Source organism: Centroberyx affinis, unplaced genomic scaffold, assembly GCF_046629955.1.
Source record: "Centroberyx affinis isolate AG114_WGS23_722 - 3 ecotype Tasmania unplaced genomic scaffold, CSIRO-AGI_Caff_v1 ptg003492l_1, whole genome shotgun sequence".
Classification (NCBI taxonomy): domain Eukaryota; kingdom Metazoa; phylum Chordata; class Actinopteri; order Beryciformes; family Berycidae; genus Centroberyx; species Centroberyx affinis.
This window is the reverse complement of record NW_027281447.1, coordinates 97132-118640: the sequence shown is the minus strand read 5'-3', so window position 1 is coordinate 118640 and position 21509 is coordinate 97132. Positions and strand designations below refer to the sequence as shown.

The 21509-nt window shown below is 41.7% G+C and overlaps 2 protein-coding genes across 2 annotated transcripts; both read left to right on the top strand.

Moving 5' to 3' along the window:
* Positions 1-33: 33 nt before the first annotated feature.
* Positions 34-7982, top strand: kif22 (kinesin family member 22). Its single transcript, XM_071539706.1, has 13 exons — positions 34-169; positions 513-702; positions 855-982; positions 1394-1548; positions 1985-2194; positions 3337-3733; positions 4274-4394; positions 4925-5045; positions 5535-5730; positions 6497-6591; positions 7008-7208; positions 7450-7509; positions 7762-7982. Exons 2-13 carry the CDS (start codon positions 515-517, stop codon positions 7789-7791), a joined length of 1902 nt encoding a protein of 633 aa, XP_071395807.1. The 5' UTR covers positions 34-169; positions 513-514; the 3' UTR covers positions 7792-7982.
* Positions 7983-8478: 496 nt separating this feature from the next.
* prrt2 (proline-rich transmembrane protein 2) lies at positions 8479-14213 on the top strand. The gene is made up of 5 exons (XM_071539708.1): positions 8479-8699; positions 9546-9830; positions 10067-10371; positions 10609-10738; positions 11917-14213. Exons 2-5 carry the CDS (start codon positions 9605-9607, stop codon positions 11931-11933), a joined length of 678 nt encoding a protein of 225 aa, XP_071395809.1. The 5' UTR covers positions 8479-8699; positions 9546-9604; the 3' UTR covers positions 11934-14213.
* Positions 14214-21509: the final 7296 nt, after the last annotated feature.

Genomic DNA, 21509 nt, shown 5'->3' with positions numbered 1-21509 from the left:
CTCGTTTCCGTTTCCAGCGCTCCTCATTTGAAAAGTTTTCGGTGGAGAAGGCCCAACCGCCATTGCTAAAAGACGGCATTCGCGATGTTGTTAACGATAAAAGTTGGAGAGTAATCTATAAAGGGCAACTGAATAAAGTATTTGTATTAAGAATCCGCTAATAATACCGGTAAGTTAAACGGAAACATTTGCTAACATATTTCTCGATAGCTGGTGAGCTGGCATAGTAACGTTACGTTACATTCGGAAGCGAGGGTTAACGTTAACATAGCTAGCTAGCTTGCTATTAGCAAACAATAGCTAATATAGTGATGGCTTACTAGTAACAGTCAGGATAGTTAAATAACTTAGCAATTATTTTTTTGGGGCGGTTATTGGATATTTAAATTAGTGTGTAATGTAGGCTACACTGTAAAATTGACACTTTTTATTTGGTTAACCACCAGTGTAGGCCTATGTTTGGCCAAAACTAGTTTCTCAGTTACCATCCAGAGACACTTTTGAATTCACAGACATGGCTCAGCGTGTGACGGCACCAGAGGGAGGCAGCAAGAAGACGTCCAGGGTTCGGGTAGCAGTTCGTCTAAGACCCTACATGGACAAGCAAGACGACAAGGGCGAGGGAACCTGTGTCAGAGGTCTGGACTCCCAGAACCTGGAGATAATCAACTGGAGGAATGCCACAGAAACCGTCAAATACCAGTCAGTGTCTTCAGCTTAACTGCATCTTCTCATTTTTTTTTTTTTTTTTTTTTTTTTTTTTTAATTTCATGCTGAGCTTGAATTGGTAGTTGCTTTCATGTTTCCTTTATTGTCTACCAGTTAATCCTAGAATGCTATGAATGTTGTTTCAGTTTTGATGTTTTCCACGGTGAGCAAACAACACAGCAAGAGGTTTTCCTCTCATCGGTGAAGCCCATTCTACCCCACATACTGAGTGGACAGAATGCCAGTGTCTTTGCCTATGGGCCCACAGGAGCTGGTATGTTAAAGCAATATTTCTTTTGCACATATGTCATATCTTGTTTACTCAGTTATTAACTATTATCTATGTGGAGGCAAACACAAAAGCACATCTTTTGCTCAACTTTTCCCAATTTCACTCTAATTTCCAGTAAATGGGTTTTATTAACTGTACTAATATGTGCCATGAATCATGTTTGACAAAGCACCTGTAGATGGGCATATGTGCAGAACAGAACTACAATTAAATATTTTGCATTTAAAGCTATTTTAAATAAAGATGTGTTTTTTTTTTTTTGTCTACTTGTGGCCTCAGATTATTTTCTACTGGTTTCGGCAATGTGGTTTTAATGTTGGGTACTTTCTACACAAGTGGCCTCATGTCCTAAGTTGAATTCTTTTTGCTGTCTATTCCTGTCCTCCTCCATAGGTAAGACCCACACCATGTTGGGCGGTCCAGAGCAGCCAGGCGTGATCCCACGGGCCGTGCGTGAGGTCTTCACCCTGGTCAAGGCTAAGGAGAAGGAGGATGATGGATGGGACTACAGCACTGGCATGTCTTATCTGGAGATCTACAATGAGAAGGTACGATTGGTTGGCTGTAGCCACACAGTGTAGTATGAGCCAAGATATTAACTTGGCCAGTCAGTGAACCTGGTATTCACATTTGGGCTTGTGCTTTCATGCCTTCTAACTATGGTTATTCACCTGCTTAAAGCAACATTTCACTTTAGTATAGCATTTTCACCTTTTAGTATGGGTACCTCCATATGAGTTGACCAAACAACTAGCCCCAAACAGTTAATTGAGGGGAAATTGCAGTATTTGTCACTGCAATTTCCAAATCACAAACTTGTTACCACACAGACAAAATTGAGCATCTTTTGGCTAGTGTCTGCAACTAATTTCCATTTCACTGCACTGTACTAAGTGGAATTAACCATGCCTAAAACACAAAGATGTCTGCGTCCTTGGCAGATGTTGTGCTGTCAATCATTCACTCCCTCTTTCCCACTTTCAGGTGCTAGATCTCCTGTCGCCCGGCTCCCAGGACCTGCCCATCCGAGAAGACAAAGACAAGAACATTCTTATCCCGGGCCTCACGCACACACCGCTCTCCTCCTTCTCAGAATTCGACAGACACTTTGTTCCTGCCAGCCTCAACCGCACCACTGCCTCCACCAAGCTAAACCAGCGCTCCAGTCGCAGCCATGCCATCCTCCTCATCAAGGTTTGATGCATTGTCTGATTAGCTCTGTGAATGGAGAATTTGTGTGTTTTGTTGTCCAAGTACTCTAAGTTGTACTTTTTTTGTGTCAAATAACATGTAACTAAAGATTGAGCTGGCCTGTTTTGTGCATGGATATTTGGATTACCTACATTGCTGTTTGAACTATGTTATACTTGTTATGGTAGGCTGACAGCATCTTAAACAGGTCGTGGCCTTGGTGCAGTAGGCCAGGATTTGGTAGCTGGTGCTAAAAACAAGGCTCTCTGCAACTCTTCCTACTGGCTGCTGCTGGGCCTTTGGGATAACTTTTGGAGAGATACAAACTAGTGTCTACTGTCTGTCTTAATACTTTCTTACGTGGTTCTCATTCCTGATCTGCGTCACTAAAAACTGAATATGGGACAGTTTATCATACACCTAAAGCATGCATGTATCACAATTTAGAGGTCTTTTCCTACACAAATTTTTTGGATTTTGCTTTCTATACATTAAATACCCTGAAGATTACTCTTTTTTTCTTTTTTTTTGTCAGAGGTCAAAGTTGGGTTATGACTCATCACTTTCTCTCATGATACAAAGCAATTTTACGGTTCTGTTCAACACATCAAACATTAAAGTATCAGAAAAGCTCACAGGCCCCACGGAAAGACATCAGCGTTGTGATGTATTCGCTTTGGGGTTTTTTTTTTATAAAGCTTTCTATATTTATGGTTGTTGGTGATAATGGGTTCCTTGTTCACCTTTTCCATTCACCCTGAATTTGTAACCTTTCTCTGTGTGCTTTGTGCAATATGTTTTCTCCCTCCTCTTTTTAGGATCATATTATTGCCTACTGTTCTATTTCGTATCTTTTTATGTGGTCCCTCTGCTTCTCCATCCTTTTTCTGTCCCTGTAACCCTAAATATCTTTTTCTGTCTCTCCCACTCCATCTCTTGACCTGTTCTAACCTTCCATCACCCTCTTCGACTCTCCTGACCTCCCCCACTTTTCTCTTCTGTCTGACCTCTGTTGGTGTCCCTCCACTCCTCACATCTGAACCTTTTCATGATCTAAACTTTATCTCATCCCATTATGCCTGCCTGACCACCTCCAAATTCACACTCCAACACTCTCCCCCTCCACCGACCCCCTCTCTGCCCAGGTGGTGCGGACCCAGCGCTCCCTACCCCACCGCCAGCAGACGGGCAAGCTGTACCTGGTGGATCTGGCCGGGTCTGAGGACAACCGGCGCACAGGCAACCAGGGCATCCGTTTGAAGGAAAGCGGTGCCATCAACCTGTCCCTCTTCACCCTCAGCAAAGTGGTTGACTCGCTCAACGCCGGCACTGGCGGCCGCGTGCCATACAGAGACAGTAAGCTGACTCGGCTGCTGCAGGACTCTTTGGGCGGATCGGCGCACTCGGTCATGATCACCAACATCGCGCCCGAGTACCAGTACTACTTCGACACATTCAGCGCGCTCAACTTTGCCGCCAAGTCCAAGCTTATCGTGAACAAGCCCTTCGTCCGCGAAACGGTGACGGTGCCTGTGCTGCAAGGTGAGTCAAAGAGGTGTTTGTGTTGGGATGCAGGTTGAGGAGCTGCATAAAACTTGGCTCAGGGATGTTTTATTCATTTATTTTGAAGGTGTGAGGGAAATCCACTCACTTTTTTTTTTTTGACAGAGAGCTGGAAAGTAGAGAGGGAAACGTAGTAGGGGAGACATAGAAGAGGAAACTCTGGCAGAATTTGATCCAAGGCCAATGGGGGCACAGGTGCTTCCAGAGGCAGGGTGTCTTTTTTAAATTTGTTCAGACTGTCAGTTTTTTGAGACACAGCTTCCTCTAATATCTAATCAACGTCTTGTTTTGCTGCTTCTATTAATTTTCTTTTGGCGTCATCTTGATTGCGTCTCTGATGGGTTAGATTTTTACAGTTCTGCCTTTGGCTTTTATTCAAGCACTGCAATGCAGCCTTGACTGATGCTGTGCCATTTTCATCTGAATAGCTTTACGCTCTAGAGAGAACCCCAAGTAGTACTGTTGCTTGAGTGCACTGAATACTAAGCTGTTAATTTCCCCTCTGCCGCCTTTCTCCAGTGAAGCGGGCCAGAGAGGACCACGAGGCGGGGGGCTCTGCTGCCGAGCCCCAGAAAAAGAGGCAGAAAGACGAGAAGAAAACGGCGCAGGAGGCCCCCTCGCCCCCAGCACTCCCACACAGGTTGGAGATCACACGCAGACTGCGTGACTCATTTCTTAGCTGTCTGGTTAATCAGAGTATAAACTGTGACATTTGATGTGGTAGCTACAAATGTATTTTCTTTGCATCAAAATTCCTTTTTCTCTGTTCCATCTATATAAGAGCATCTTAAACAGGTCATGGCCTCAGAGCGGTAGGCCAGGATTTGGTAGCTGGTGCTTAAAGCAAGTCTCTCCCTGCAACTCTGCCATTGGCTAAAGCTGTTGTGCCTACTGGTATCTCATTGGGATAGAGACAAGTAGTGCTTTCTAGCTGTCTGTTGTCAGGCGCTTTGGCTATCTGCTAGTCTGATATTCTACTTGCCAACATGTATTGTTTCAGACTGGTTGACCTTTGCCCCATAATGCATTTCAAAGCCCCGCATTCTGATTCTTCCCCACTGACCATACTGTCACCCCGTTTCCTCTCTGTTGTTTATCCCCTTTCCTTTTCTGTTGTGTGTGTGTGTGTGTGTGTGTGTGTGTGTGTGTGTGTGTGTGTGTCTCTCTCAGTCCGTCAGAGCTGTCAGTGATGGACAGGCTAATAGCTCTGGAGAAGCTGATGATGGACTGCCAGGGGAAAGATAGACTCAACATGCTGAAACATGTGGCTCAGTCTCGCAAGGAGATTCAGGTGAAGACACACACATACACCTGAACGTAATTGTAGTAACTGCAATGGATGACAAACGGAGATCAACTCGGTGTAATTTGAATGCAAATATAACAGCTGTGGAGATTTGAGTAAAGCTGCAGTATTTAAGATCGGAAAACAAATTAGTGTAATTATAACCGATCTCAAATTCTCCCATAATCCATTCCTTTTGGTATCTCCCATACTCCCACAGCAAGGATCTATCTGTCTCTCCCATCTGTTTATCTTGTCTCAGTTTTTTTCTCATTTGTGGTGTACCGACACTGATACTATCAAATCTTTTATATATCATATGCATGTTGTTTGTTACTCTGGGGGGAGGGAATACTTTCAACACCGCAGCTTTAATTTATGATGGCACGTTGAAATGTACAGGGCTTGTCAGCTAGTCTCCTTGATAGTTGACAACCTCTTCAACTCTTCTCCATGAATGTTTGATGGCCAACTCTCACCAAACTTTCTTTGCAGGAGCTCAAACAGAAGCAGAGGGAGTTTGAGAGCAAGGCCATGCTATTGAATCGGCTGGCAGGTGAAGATTTGAGGGGAGAGACGTCCAGTTCCAGCCAAGAGTCCCTCTTCAGGAGTAACGTGGCTCCTCTGCAAAGGAAGCAGTCTACCGCCCTTAAACCCAAAAAGCAGCAGGCTGTGGTCCAACCCCTACAGGGTCAGTTAGAAATTACAGTGATGGGATTTTTTTTCTTTTGGTAATTTCAGAATTTCCTTCCTTTTTTGATGGGCAAAAACTCTCCACTTTACTTTCCAAGAGATATTTCCTTTTTTCTTGCTTTTTTTCCCTGTTGTCCTGTTCACATCCATGAAATTACATTTTGACATTTTTAACTTTAGGAATTTAGCTGAAAACTCGAGACCAAATTAGAATGATCGTAAAGGTCAGAGGCAGAATACCCAGACAGTAGGTGTAATTAATAGTTCTGTCCTTAAAATGTCATTGTACAAAAATAGAAGTGCTATGTAAAGAAATGACCCTGGCAGAAAACGTTTATCTCTCTACTGTCCACATCCCCCTATAAGACTCTGATGGTCACTGACTAATTCCATCATGTTGAATCACTGGCACTATTGATGAGCTGCAATCTGATACAAGAGCTCAGTCTACAATATAGGAGACAGAAAACATATCAAATGACGATGAGGAGGAATTATTTTTGCATCCTTCAGCAGCTTTCGAAATGGGCTGGAGAGCTTTTTTTGGTACTTGTATTGTGTCATGCATTTGGCTTTGAAATGATGCTGTTTTGTTTTTCCACCCAGCAGAAATGTGTATTTATTTCACTGCAAAAATTGTTCATATTTTCATTTGTAGTTTTCTGCCCAGTCAACATATTTAATTCGCCTGCACATTCTTCTCTGTAGCATGAATTTGAAATTTAAGTGTATGTGTTTTTATTTTTATTTTTTCCTCCCATCAGTGTCCCAGCTCCAGCCTCTTCAGCAACTTACAGTTGTCAAAAAACAATCTGTCTGTGTCAAGAAAAAGGAGAAGAAGCTTTCAGACCAGTATGAGGTCAGCAGCCAAGATGTGTGTGTGTGTGCTTAGCTTGACACCTTGCAGAAGTGTGAGCATCAGATACGAGCTGATGTAGTGGAATGTCTTAACCATGTTTTTTTTTTTTTTTAGACTCAATGCACACTGCAAGATCTCTCGAACAATTAGGCCAAAGTTGCCTCCTTTTAAGATCAGTGTGTGGCAAGAAATTGAGTGAATCATTCAGAAATGGTGATTTTCATCTTGATCTTCTAGATCTGTGTAGAATGTCCTTTTTGGGTCTAAGTCTGGTCAAAATGTTACCTTTTATTTAAACTAACTAGTAGTCAAATACCACATTATTCAGCTCAACCAAACTACTTTTTGCAGGGAGTGTAGTTTGCTCTATCATTTTTTAAAATAAGCTCATAATGCACTTCTCGTTTCTCTCCCAGGAGCCAGACGGCAAAGAGAACATAAAGGCGAACGGCTGGGAGTCGCAGCTCGACACGTCGGTGCTGGAGCTGTCCAGGCAGAAGATCCTGCAGGTTCTCAACACAGGCTCCCTCAAGGAGCTGAAAGGTCTGCAGCAGATCGGTGACAAGAAGGCCAAACTCATCCTGGGCTGGAGGGAGATCCATGGTCATTTCACAAAGGTTGGTGGAGGAAATGCAAGGCTTGCTGACCTTCTCCTTTAGGGTTTACTTTCAATCGGCCTGTTTTTTTATCTAAACCTTCCAGCCCTTGTTTCCCATGTAACTCGCCCTCCAAAAATATCTGCCAAATTTCATGGTTTTCTGTTGTTTTTTTTGTTTGCTAGGTGTAGAAGGTTTAATTTGCCTTAATTTGGTCAAGATGTGACTCACTCAAATGTGATGTTTTTCTGTTATTTTCCAGGTGGAGGATCTGATTAGAATTGAGGGTATGACGGAAAAGAGGTTTTCTTCCTTTATGAAGGTAAGCCAGTGTGACTAAATAGAAGTCGTTATCTATCAAAAAATGTCCTAAACAAAATGTCTGCCTTTTTTTTTTTTTAAAGTAAAAAGTCCTTTCTAAAAAAAAAAAAAAATGTTTCATTACGAAGATGCTTATAAGTTGAAATGGGAAAGTAGTTTCAATGGGCTACCATGTTTTTGTGCTCCACTGATGCTCTTGCTGCTGTTATTGAAAGCTAATGTTGAATTGTTGATTTTTTTCCTTTCTTTTCAGACAAACATTCTGAGTGCCATGGGGAAGTGATTTTTCTTTTCTTTCCGTTTTCCACATTTTTACATAAATAATGACTTTGTGTGCAAGTTTCTAATGTATATAAGTCTTTATCTTGTCTTAAAGCTTTTGTCTTTTTTATTTTTATTTTGTTTTTTGTTTTTTTTAGTGAATTATCCTTGTTTTTGCGATGTTTTTGTAATTACTGCTTTATTCCACCTGATGGCGCAGTATTGCTTTTTAATAAACATGTCTTGCGCTCAGTCATTGTTTTGTGTTTTATTTCATAATGAGCAATAAATGTGATGGTAACTGTCAATATGGTCCAAGTGACTACTCAGAACCGTCCCTTGGAGATCAATAAATCGCTATGAGTGGGGATGGTCGTTGCATATTGCAGCCTGATCTAATTGGGCTAATTATAAAACCCTGTCATCACAAGGAGGAGACGGGACACCTTCGACATTGACTTTGCCGTGGTGTTGCCACGGTGTTTTTCCAAGGCCAGGTACTTCCCGTCAGCACCTGTTTTTGGGAAGAGAATAGGATGATGCTGTAATGCAACGCTGTTCCCGGCCATCCCCCGCCCCCCCTCATACCCCTTCTCTCCCACTGCACGTAGTCTGCTTGATTTCACTTTATTCATTTCACGCTCCCCCCCCCTCCAGCCTTTGATCCACCCTGCCTTTTAGGAGACTCCCCATCCCAGCACAGCGCTTTGACAGGGCGCTACACCAACCAATCCTACACGCTGCAGCTTTCAAATATAACAAAAGGAATCGGCCGGATTAGAGACAGATAGTTCCCCGTTTGATCCCCGCAGACACACGGCGGGTACAGGAGATGTTTGGTGGTGGTCGCGTCTGATTTTTCCTGAGAAGACCATGATGCCAAAGCCAGGGACGTTCCGTGTGGATTGAGACAGGCGCTGGATTAAAAAGGTCAGATTCATGTTTTTCTTATATCCACAATATATATATATTTTTTATTTTTTTTATTTTTCTACGCGAGTGAGCAATGGTGTATGGAATGCTAAATTGCCCATCATTGGTTTGCATTGCATTTCCTCTCTTCGTGTTTTCCTTTCTATGCAAGAATCGACTGCTAGCTGCACGTTTTTTTTCTGCTTATCATTGCAATTTAGCAACCGACATGTATTGAATTCACATCACCAGTAGGCTGATTAATGAGCATCACTCCTTCACTCTCATTCGCCAGATCCATGTTTTTTTTTCTCCCCCTTTCCCTTGCTTTGTCCTGGACCTTATGTTCGTTTGTCCTTTCCTATTGTTCTGTTCTGAAGAACCGGCCACCATATGCGCGTTGTGCAGGCTTGGTGCTTGTGTACACATGATGAAATAATAGCATATGGTATGTACACACCTGCACAGAGTCTGGCCAGTGTAAGCATCATTTCAAAGCAACCTGCCTCCATCTGCCATGCCTTTGTACTCTTCTCATGTCATTGTGGCCTACCTTTTTGTTATTTATAACAGCCCTTTCTTTTATTATGAGCTCTTAGCACATCTTAAAGGCCTGAGTTGCAATGGAACATGAGTGTATTAAATCCATTTAACTCCAGCCTGTTTATTTACTATTATACACGGCAGAGAAGTGGTCAAAAATCAAGGTTGAAGTCACAGTGGATTATAAAGAGGCTTATGATGCCAGGGAGGCTCGACTCGGCTGAATCAAACTCCAAAGAGCTTGAAGCAGAATGTAAACAATAGGTGGGAGACAGCAGGCTTTTGTTTACATTGCTGGTTAAACCATTGTCTGGCCCCCAGGTGAACAAGCAGCACACACAGGACCGGACCTCAAGCGGAGACATCATTTTGCCGTCGGTATGGCTCTAAGCACGATGCCGGCACCCGTCATTTGGCCTGGGGAGGAACAGCCATCGCTGCTGGACCAGGAAGTCTCTCTGTCAGAGCAAGCCCCCGTCTCTGCCCCGTGCCCGATAGTCACAGCGGACCAGCTCATCCACGGCACCAGCCAGGCCGGTTCAAGACCCCCCCGCAGCAAATCCAAAGGGGAGCTAGTCATCGTGATCAACGAGAAACTGGAGAACAGTAAGTGACCGAGTTTTACCTCATTTGCGTCAATGGGTTTGGGGGGCAGTTCAGGACAGGCAGTCATACGCCTGCTTGGTCAGCTCGCTCAGGGCAAGTCAAACTCCATTTAACTTTCGATTCCAGTGCAGTGTGCACACAAGAGCTCCGGGGACACCACACACACAGTTAATTTGTATTGCAGTATTTCAAACATTTACTCATCCTTTCTGTTCCCCTTCCTTCCTCATGTATAGGTAATGGGATCCACCCAGCGTCTGCAGAGAGCGGCTCTCCAGTCATCTCCTCTCCTCCCAGAAGGCAACACTCCATCTCCTACTCCCATCACCCGCATCACGGCAAGACCCGCAAGGGGAGCAGGGCGGGTTCCATCGGCTACACCGCCTTCTCCCCCAGGCCGTCGCTCTCTCGCCACTCCAGCATCGCCACCAACCCCCCCTTGGACCGGACCAAGGCTAAAGACTACCTCGTCCTGGCCGTGCTGGCCTGCTTCTGCCCCGTCTGGCCCATCAACATTGTGGGATTCGTCTATTCCATCATGGTAGGCACAGGAACATTCCTTCAGATTTGTCTATTTTGAATGTTTTGCAAACTGTTTTTTAAAACTTGGTTTGGAGCAAAAGGTTAAACTTTATCTCTCAGAACATTTTTCCACTGAAAATTTTGCCATCTGTTGTTCTGAAGCGTGTCTTTGCTGCGTTTGTTAGGAGATGTTCACAGTTGCACTGTATGTATGTGCATCAGACACAAGCTAACAGATGGTTTGATCTTCTCCTAGTCCAAGAACAGCCTGGAGCAGGGGAACCTGGACGGCGCTGTGCGTCTGGGTCGTGTGGCCAAGCTGCTCTCAGTGGTGTCACTAGTAGGAGGGACGATCATTATCATCGCCTGCATTGTCAACCTGGCCAGTGAGTGTCCCACCTCTGACCTTTAACCCTTACCTTACATCTTTACCCCACATGCATAGTTGTTCCGTGGCCCCGAACTCCTCTTTTTGCTTGTGAATATTGAATTGACAACAAAGGATTTGTAGCAAAAGCCCTGCTATTACTGATCCAGTCTCCTCCTGGGACTCTGTCCGCGTACACCCAAACAATCTGTGGTCTTCCCCCCCCCAAACCCCCACTATGGGAACTGACTGCAACCCCACTACTGTTACTGGTTACTCCATCACTAGCACTGTTTACACAATCTATGACTGTAATCACACTATTGTCGCTGTCTAGTCCATCCGATTTATTTTTACCGATTTATTTTCACCTAGTTCTAATGCCTGCACAACTCTTTACACACTACAGCACTTTAGCCTTAGGAACTCCACTGATTATCCACAAAGATCTGAACTTATTACATGCATTTCCATCTAACTCAAAACTACAATTTCACGCACCACTGGACTCTGAGCTACAGCTGTAACCAACTGCATGCCCTGCTGCCTGAATGCAGTGACAGACTGCTTTGTGTGTGTATGTAGAGTGATATGTACAGTCTACCGTCTATTGTACACCTTGCACTGTCAGCTTGCACTAAATGTGAGGTCCTGTTGTCCTTGTACCATGTGTCAGTATGTATATGTATCTATGTCAGTATGTGAGTTGTTATGTTCCTGCACTAATGTCACTAAGGCGAATATCTGTACATTTATTGTACTTGGCGAATAAAGGGATTCTGATTCTGATAACAGATCAGTGATTATTTCAGTGACTTGTGTAAAGAAAGGAACTAGTTTTTGTCTGTTATGTCCAAACGTGCATGACAGGATCAGTCAGTTAAATGTTTTTTTTCCCTTTTTCGCTGCAGATCAAGCAGATACTTAACTGTACTTTGTCTGTTTTTGGATGTACAAAGTTGCAGCCTGCTGGGTCTTATTAAGCAAAGACATGTCCTAATTAACTTACTCAAACGGGAAGAGAAATTGTACACAGAACTACAGTTAAAGGGCTCTGGGACTCGGCAACCCTTTTTTTTTTTTTTTTTCTCCGCTCATTACATAACTGTCCTCTGTGGTCTGTGTAAGTGTATACTTCCATATTAAGTTGCAGAATATAAAGCTGCTGAACTAATATGCTTCTTTTTCTTTTTTTAGTAAATGTGAAAACCTGAGTTTCATCCCAGGATGAAACCGGATAAGGCAACTGACCGCCTGGCCCGCACCTGCACCACCGTCTCTTTACCGCCTAGTCATTACCTGGATGTGTGACAAATATACACCCGATATACAGTGCTTACTTATCTTTCTGTAATCTATATAAATCCTTTTGCTAATGGAAGAAAATAAAATATGCAAGATGCTGCTGCTCTGAGTCAGGGGTTTTGTCCATCCGATTAAAGATGGAGAGGGGAGTAAGACAGTCAAACTAATTGATCCCTTCGTATTCTGGTCAACACACTCAGAACGATCCTTGAGAAAGACGCAAACTCTTCAAGAACACTGTCATGACCGCAGAACCGACTCGGACAAGGTGGACTAGAAAATCAGGAGACCAGTGGAGATGGTTACAGAACGTGCGAGATCTGTGTGAGAGAAACAGGAAGGATTGCCTCACAGCTTCAGTGCCACACGCAAGCCCCAACAAAATGTCTGCCAGGTCCATCCTTCATCGCACCGACGGCAGGATGCATCAGAAATTCAGCTTGCCGTTAAATCCCCCCCCGGATACACGGAGAGGCTCGGGGATTTGTGTTACATTGGAATCACAGAGGAGAAATGCTTCCGTTTCCTTCACAGAGAAGAAATGCTTTCTTTCACAACATGTTCTTGTTTCAGACTGTGGGTATCCTGCCTGTGACTCTCATGACTCCTGCCATACATTTTGTGTTTGAGAGTGAGTGCATGGGTGGCAAAGAGGGTGAAAAAGAGGCTTACCAAGGACCGGCTATGGGTGTTAAAATGAAAGGGATTATGAAAAGTCTTGCACAGAAAGCAAAGTCATCACAGCGAGGGGGAAATATGTGCCAAAAAAAGAAATTAGAGGGAAAGTTTCTTACTTGTAAAGTCATGTGCTTTGCTTGCAACAAAGTCACAAAACCATTTGTGGAAAGGAACATCAAAGTGTTTGTCCTCTCCTGCGACTTGACATCTCCTCTACACCACTGACCACTGTTAATGAGATACTGTGAGCCGGGGAGAGGGGGAAATGTGCACAAAAACCACAATAGCTAGATATTTAAAACATTCAGACCGAGTTTTCAGTAAAGCTAAGTTGCTATTCAGAAAAAAAAGAAAAAAAAATCTACTTCTTCTATAACCTACCTTTTGATAATAATGTTTGTAAAAGATTATTTTGGAAAAAGAAAAAAGATTTTGAACCAGTAATTTCATAATGTGATGCTCTTGAAGTACTGAGCCACAATTGACAGATGGTGGTAGTGTTGTATGCGTATATGGGCATCACTATTTGATTAACAAATTAAATAGTCTCTGCACTGTGGTTACAGTCAAATTTATTGCCAGGATGTCACCGCTGCCTCAGGTTGGCACACAGGCACAAGGACGTGCATCACCGGGTAGCTTGTGTTTTTCAAACCAGACAGATTATGGGGTATTTTGTCCCACCCTGAGTTAATTACAACTTCAGAAAGTGTTACTCAAGTATCTAGAAACTGTTGAGTCTGACATAGACGTGGCAGCAGTGAAACAAAAATCACTCATATAAAGAGATCAACTGCATCTGGCTCTTGTCCAAATGTGGCAATATCCATGTTGTTATACAGTAGGATGATGTCTATTGGTAATTTATTTGTGAAACACTATGTTTGGCTCAGAATTGATTTGTGGGAGTGAGATTTCAAAGGTGTGAATAGTTAGAGTGATAGCAGTACTGTGGGTAGCTGACTGATTTTATAATCTGGTATCTTATTATTTCCCCTGTGTATCCTAACCTGATTTCTGATTTTGATCTATCTGTAATTCTCACTGTGATCTGAAACAACGGGGGTTTCGTCAAGAATGGGAAATCTAAATGTAACTCTCCTTATTTGTGCTGGGTTTTGAAACATGTTTAGATATGCCATGACTTCAAAGTCTCATCAATTTGCAATATCTACCTGCAGTCAATTTTCTGTATTGATTAATAGGATATTTTTCCCCCCTGTCAGTATTTAGACATTTAAATTTCATTGTAATCAACAGTTGGTGTATTCTGCAGATATAAACCTGAATATTGTGGATTCTCTAGTTGATATGAGTTAGCATTAAATAGTTATTCTAATGTAAGCAGAGAAACTGTCGGTTAGCCTCCTGACAGTCATTGTATTACCAATGGGCTATTATAATCTTTGTGGTTATTGGCATGTTGTGGATTTTTATTAATGTATGATGATGATAGAAGTCAAATCGAAATCACAAGGATAACCTGGCACTAGGAATATTATATGCGTCCGAAGCACATTCGTAATAAAGACACATTGCATGAAATTTGTCTGTTTGAATGTAATGATTTGGAGAGGCACAGTATGGAGGGAGAGAACAGCAATAGCAGAGATTGAAGGGATTGTGTTTGTGAGAGAGAATGAGTGTGTCAGAAGTGAGAGATATGCAGTGATCTTAACCACTGAGGGGAGAGTGTGTATTGCAGTTTACTAGGAGAGAGCAGAAAATGTACAGTATTCATGTATTTCTTCATGTCATACTGTAAGTGTGCGTAAGCTCCAGGGATGAAGTGTGCCTGCTGTTGTAAGGCAGCAGAGTGGAGACAGAGCAGCAAGAGCAGAACGCTGAGGGGAGAGAGAGGCTCTGAGCCAAGAAAGTGTACTATGATAGGTTGTAATGAGCGCTAAATCCTCCGATGACTGCAGAGAAATCTTCTTTCTCTCTTAGCTTTTCAAGTGAATTCTTGCATCCACACTGACAGAAATAAACGTTTAAAGGCTATATCCAGATCAGTAGCAATCAATGTTTAGCATTAGGAGAGCCAACAGTGACATTTTATACCATTTATATTATTCAAAAGTCTCAACAATCACAACAACAATGTATTTGCTTGGACACAGCACAGCCCATATGAAAAACTAATGTACAAAGGATTCTCAAAAGTGTATATGGAAATTATACATACAACAGAAAGAGTGGAATTTTATGTCATATACGCTACCAGTCAAAAGTTTGGACACACCTGATTGAATGCACTATGTTTTTCATTATCTTAAAGCCATTTTGATGTAAAGGCTTATGCTTAAATGCTTGAAATTTGTTTCTTAGTCAAATATAAATAGTGAAGTTGATGCCTATGAATGAATTACTTTCCAAAGCTTTTGCCTTTCCATCAAGGCAAAGGACGGCTACTTTAAAAGAATCTAAAATATAAGATAGTTTTGAATTGTTTAACACTTTTTTTGGTCACTGCATGATTACATGTGTGTTATTTCATAGTTTTGATGCCTTTACTATTATTCTAAAATGTGGAAAATAGTAAAAATTATTAAACATTTGTGTGTCCAAACTTTTGACTGGTAGTGTATGACAGGTGCATATCCTTCTGCTTTCCAAGGATAATATTAGGCATTGAAAAAAATATGTATAATGTATGAATCAATATGAACACAGCCATATTCTGTATTAAATTCACTTCATTCATGTAATAATTTTCTAAAAACCTTGCTTGCATGGGGCCTTCCACAGCCCACAGTAAAAAAAAAAAATCCAAATTAGCAGGAGTCTATCAGTACTCACATCTGAGAACAGCGTAATCTCTTTTTTACTCATGTTAATACTTTGGCATCAAGAGAATAGTTTTTTTTTCCTCACACAGCCAATTTAATTGAGTACAGTAGGTTCAGAGTGGGATAAGTATACCAGGCAGGCAGACTCTCATCCAGATGCAGTAAGTGGGTCACAGATGATCCGGCTGGGTCACATAAACACTGTGGCTGTGAGTCAGCTTGGCAGCGCCGGGATCCGTCATGATGCTGCTGTCAGCCGGCAGAGGAAACACAAACACAACGAGAGGCTGACCTGTGGCTGCCTCACGCCATTCAATTAGTGCCTGGCTTAAAAAATAACACATGGAGCATGAGTTTATATAGTGAACACGACTATTTTAATTAATGTTTATTGTTGCAGTGGCAGATGATTGCAAATCTCTTTCTCTGTGGGAAGAGGCAGCAGGGGTTGAGGTGGCTGTTCTTGAGACATGGAAATTGAAATGTAATTATTTCTTTGCAGCGGCTTCCCACATCTGAGATCCAATTTGAGTTGAGCCTGTATTAGTGATCCACTCCAGCTGTGCTGCACTTCACTGTAGCCTGCAGACTCCACTTGGCATTCAGTATCAGTTGGCTGGTATAAGCGGAGTTACTAATCGACCACTCCAGCAATATTCCCTTAACTATCAGAGCTGCAATCAACACACACAGCAAATTTCCCAGTGTTAATTAGTGTTGATTTTTCAGTGACACTTATTTTTGTCTGACAAGAGTCCACTCACACAGCTGATAGGGCTTTGTAGCGGCTGTATCAAATTATCAAAAAGTGCTAAATTAACTCTGATGGTGTGGATTTTAAACACTAAACACATGGTGTTTGTTTTTACAGTCTCTGAGTTCAATTAAAAATGATGATTTTTGCTGTGTAGGAGTGGGGAGGTTATCATCTAAATACCATTTTGGCATAAAAATGTTCAAACAATTTCCACTTGTCTGCTGTCTACAGAAGTTATTCATAATTGGTGTAATTTGTCAGTGTTGAAACATTATTACCCAGATACAGTGCCATATGTTTGTCTCCCTTCAAATGAAAGACAAATGCAGCAGTGATTATTGCTTTGTCACAGCAAACTCATTAGTGTTAATTTAACTAAAAATCAACACTATGCCAGTGTTTATATAAGCACCTACAGTACAGTTATTTCAACAGATTTGATCATTCTGAACAGCTGCCACAGAGCCATATCAGTTATTGTCACTGAAACTCAACACTTATCAACACTGAAAAATGCGCTGTGTGAGGAGGCATTAGGATTAGGATGACTATGAGTGATAATACATAAAATTTATGGAATTCACACACACATCTGTCTTCTCATAAATTTTGTTCTCCAGTAGTATCTTTATAATACCAAGGCATGAGTAGGACAGGCTGGTGAGCACTGAATGAGGATGAGGGAGTGTAGGGTTCAGTATGAGTCTGAGCCCCTTTGCCCAGTTCATGTCATTTCACAAAATAAATATGAATCTATCCTGTATGGGCTGAGGTCCAGTGCGGGTCTGATGGGGGAGTGAGCTGGGGCAGCGTACCAAAAACACCCTCTGTGGTCCTCAAGTGTATATCTATAAATATTATTTCACATTGTTCTAGTTTTGAAACAAGGTTCGGTTGAAATCTACAAAAGGGCAAACGAATAAAATAAACAAAACTTTCTCAAAAAAATATGATACAGCAACTGTTGTGTTATCTGAGACAAACTGGGACACGCAGGAATAAAATTTGGCTCGGTTTGTCCTGTGCAGACAAAAACAAACCTGTCCTCTCGAGACAGATTTTGAACGAGGGACTCTGGGTACAGTGATACTGTGGTTTTGGCAGCTGATTAGCGCCCAAAATCCATAATTTTAATTAAGGATGTATCCGATAATTGATCAGTAAATGAATGTGTCGAGGAGTGTTTGAATAGTAGATATAGATGTTTGTGTATAGATGGAATAATGGTGCTGTGGGGACGAGAGGAAAGTGACAGTACATAGGACCCATAATTCCTTGCTGCGCCCCTGAATGTGAGCAGATCACAAAGACACACCAGTCAAGATTTACCCATCCATCCACCAGTCTTGCCACACTTCCCAGCAACCTCTAACTCTTCATCAGAACGCTCGCTAGGTGGCGGTAAAGCGCGCATTATGGCTCCTATAATGAATACTATAGATCCTCAGAGTGTGTGGATTCAGTGTTTACCTCTGTTCCTCCCTGACGAAAAATCACTATAATAGTCCTATAAGGGCTCATAGTGTGTCTGCAGTACCCAAGAGTGAGTTTATAGTGACATTATGGTGTCTTTGGTCTCCTCTGATATCACTATAATGGGCTTTTCCTGTAATCTCTCGTTTATTATGCTGCCACACAAAGAGTAGTTAAATTGGAGCAATTACTTGTGCTTTAGACAGAAGTACCAATAATAACCTGATAATAAGAGCTGAAAAATAGACACTCGAGACAGTTTCGACAGTTTCAAAACAACAATCCAAATTTAATGGGTAATTTGCAATGTTGCAATCCTCTAAATTCAACCCACAGCCTCATACTAGATGGGGAACTGGTGTCCAGGCATCATGGGACTCTGTGGCTTGACTCTGACCGTTGGTTTCAAGCCATCACATTCATGTTAAGGGGAAAAGTTGGATGTCAGGTGATAAAGATTATACACAGAATATTATGTAACTTCTTGCCAACATCGCTTCTATTATGTCTCCTCTCTGTCAGCAGTGAAGGTGGTGTGGGTCGCTGCAGACAGAATGGGGTTGGGGGTTGAATTGTCTGTGAATTCACCGCAATCCTCTGAGTCAGTGGATTCAAAGCTTAATCCTCCCAGACCAAAAATAACTCTAATGTTCCTATAAGGGCTTATAGTGTGTCTGTGGTACCCAAGAGTGACTTTAAAGTGAGTTTATCATACTTTATAGTATTTCTTTTTATATCTCCTACAGTATCACTATAATATTCCTATATGGGTTCATAATGTTTCTGTGATATTTGTGTAGTATTTTTCTATTACTGTATCTAGTGATCCTATAATAAACTAGATGGTTATACATCTAGTTTATTATAGGATCACTAGAGTAAGAGTTTTTCCAAAGGTCGCCACATGGTCAAAGCAAAATCTGCCTGTAGTACCTGTACCTGTGGGACCCAAGCTCAAATCAGAGTGACGGCTTAACCTGGTGAGTTGAATCAGTCAGAATATCACAGCTTGTTTTTGCCTGGTGTCCAGTCCTCAAAATCACACTCTTTAGCACTTAAAGTCTTTAGCACTTTTCAAAAAGTGCTAAAGACTGAGATTCATGGGGGCTAGACACCAGGCAAAGCTGGTTTGCCATTGGGAACGCTACCAGTGTGAGCAGAGGGCCTGTGGAATGAATCTACATTGGTCACTGAAAGCGCTAACTGATGTCTGCTTTTGTTAGTTTTTTATAATGACCACATATAGTATATAACGTATATCAGTGAATGCCACCTGAGTCATGTGTCAATTTCTCAAGGCTGACATGTTTGTTTCGCTGTATATAAGCTTTATACTAACTCTCTTCTCTAGAGAACTACCTGTAAAACTTGTGTGCTGTGTACTTTCCTCCACACTGCATGAATACACTTTTATAGACAGAAGAATAGAGTTTGTCATCCTTCAAAGCACCTAGGAAAATAACCAAGTAAATCTTCTTCAGGCCCCTCCAGCTGTAACTAAGGTGAAACACAGACACTCTGATTGTGCAAAGAGCTTCAATGAAATAGACTTACTCAGGAAACATGAGCAAAATGCAGACGAAGCAGCACAAACTGTACAGCAGCTAGAAGTGTTTTTCTGACCCCAGCAATTTAAAAGCTCATATTCATGCAGACGAATGAGCAGAGGCCAGAGGGCAAGGGCTGAGAAGGAGTGCGGCCGACCCTGACCCTGCTTCAGACTCAGAGACTTGATCAACACTTGGTGAGTCTAACAGCATGCCGCTCTCTCCATGGATGCACAGTCAGTCCCAACATGACAGCACACAGCCGACCTGCTGAAGTGTCCTTGATCCAGACACTGAATCCCAACTAGCAGCAGGTTTGCTGTTATGTATTCTGACCCGCGACCTCTGACCTCCCTGTGAAGGGGAACAAGTGAAAAGTTCAATCAATCTTTTCGGGAATCAATAGAGTATTACAGGATGGTAATGAGAAGGGAGAACATATCCGCAGGCATCATGGTATTTTTTGGAACAAAACTCTGTGAAGAATGTGGCCAAAGCTTTTTCACTGCATCTTGCCTGAACCAACGCAAAGCTTGCCATGAATCCAAATATGTAATAAGTAATTCAATGAAACAAACATTTGCAGACAGAAGTTAACTGTACTTGTGTCCATTGTGGTTAAAAAATAATCTCTCCACTGACAGGACGGCCCAAATTTGACAGAATCATCAGATAGACAGACAGATAGATAGATAGATAGATAGACAGATAGATAGATAGATAGACAGACAGATAGATAGATAGATAGATAGATAGATAGATAGATAGATAGATAGATAGATAGATAGAAACAATAATCAGCATATTTCAGCCCTACCAGGCTTAATCACGCTATTTTAACAAATAATATGATTCATACAAAGTAGGAGGAGGGGTCCTGTCTACTCTATGTATGTTGACAAAGATTTGAATCTTAACTTCTGCACACTAACGTCAATAAGGGATTTGCATTAGAATATAGCAGTTACTCTATTGGATTTACTCAGAGAAAAAAAATCTATAATCATAATTGCCATCCCAGATTATACTACAACCTTCTACACAGCAAATTTCCCAGTGCAAATAAGTATTGATTGATTGATTATTTGGAGTTGACAATTTATTGAAGAGTACTTTGTGTATTTATAGAGCTGATATGGCTCTGTGGCCGGAGTTCAAAACAATCAGAAGTGTTATATTTACTCTGATGGTGTGGACTTGTACAAACACTGGCATTGTGTTGATTTTTACACTCAGCGTTGAACTAACACTGACAGTCTTGCTGCGCTGGGTTGATTTTATTTTTCCCCTGGTGTGTGCTGTCCTGCTCTCTGGACACATTTGATCACTTTGCTCACATTACTGCAGAGGCTGCAGGTGCAGATGCTGAGGACTAGGTGGTAGTGTTGTCTTTATTGGACCGGCACTGGGCTGTATATAAACAACAGATTCAAAAAGAGGCCAGTTCAGTTTAAATTTTGAAGTATTAGAATTCTGGAGCAAAATTAATAATAATAATAATAATAGAAATCCAGGAACGCACACAATAAATCATTATGAATGCTTTATGAAAAAAACAATCATGCACAGTTTAAGTTCAGAGGACAAACAGCCAAAGCAAGTGATACACAATACATATTTACATATTAACACCACTGGTATTTTCAGCATGCCTCTTTTACCACATGAAACCGAGCACAGGTGAAACTCAGCACCTGCAGCTTGGTCAAGGCAATCCATAACAGAGAGTTATCAGACAGCTTATCAAGAACGCTCTAGATGCCATCCATGTTTGTAATGCAGAAATAAATCAATGGCTGATGATATCATTTAGTGTGTTTCATACGCTGTAGCAGCTCTCCACAAAACAATCTGATTTAAAACCTTTCTGTTAATTACACCATTTTAGTCACCTTACTAATGAAGAAATGCCAAAGTAAAATTAAGCCCAATTAAGCTATGAGTGAAGAAATTGGCACAGTGACATTTGATTTGACACATCAAACAACTGAACAACAAAAGAAACAATTACTCTTGAATTAAACTAAATGTGCTTTTCTTTTCTCTGAAGTTCAGTCAATATCGGTGGAGCTGTCACAGCAACACACTTCAGGAAAATTTGGAACAATACAAAGAAGAACATTTCATCCTGCAACAGTGCTTACCAAATATTTGTCTTTTACTTTGCTCCATCAAAAAATGGAGAGTCACAGTTTTAACACCAAACATGCAAAAAACTGACACAAACCATTAACATGGAAG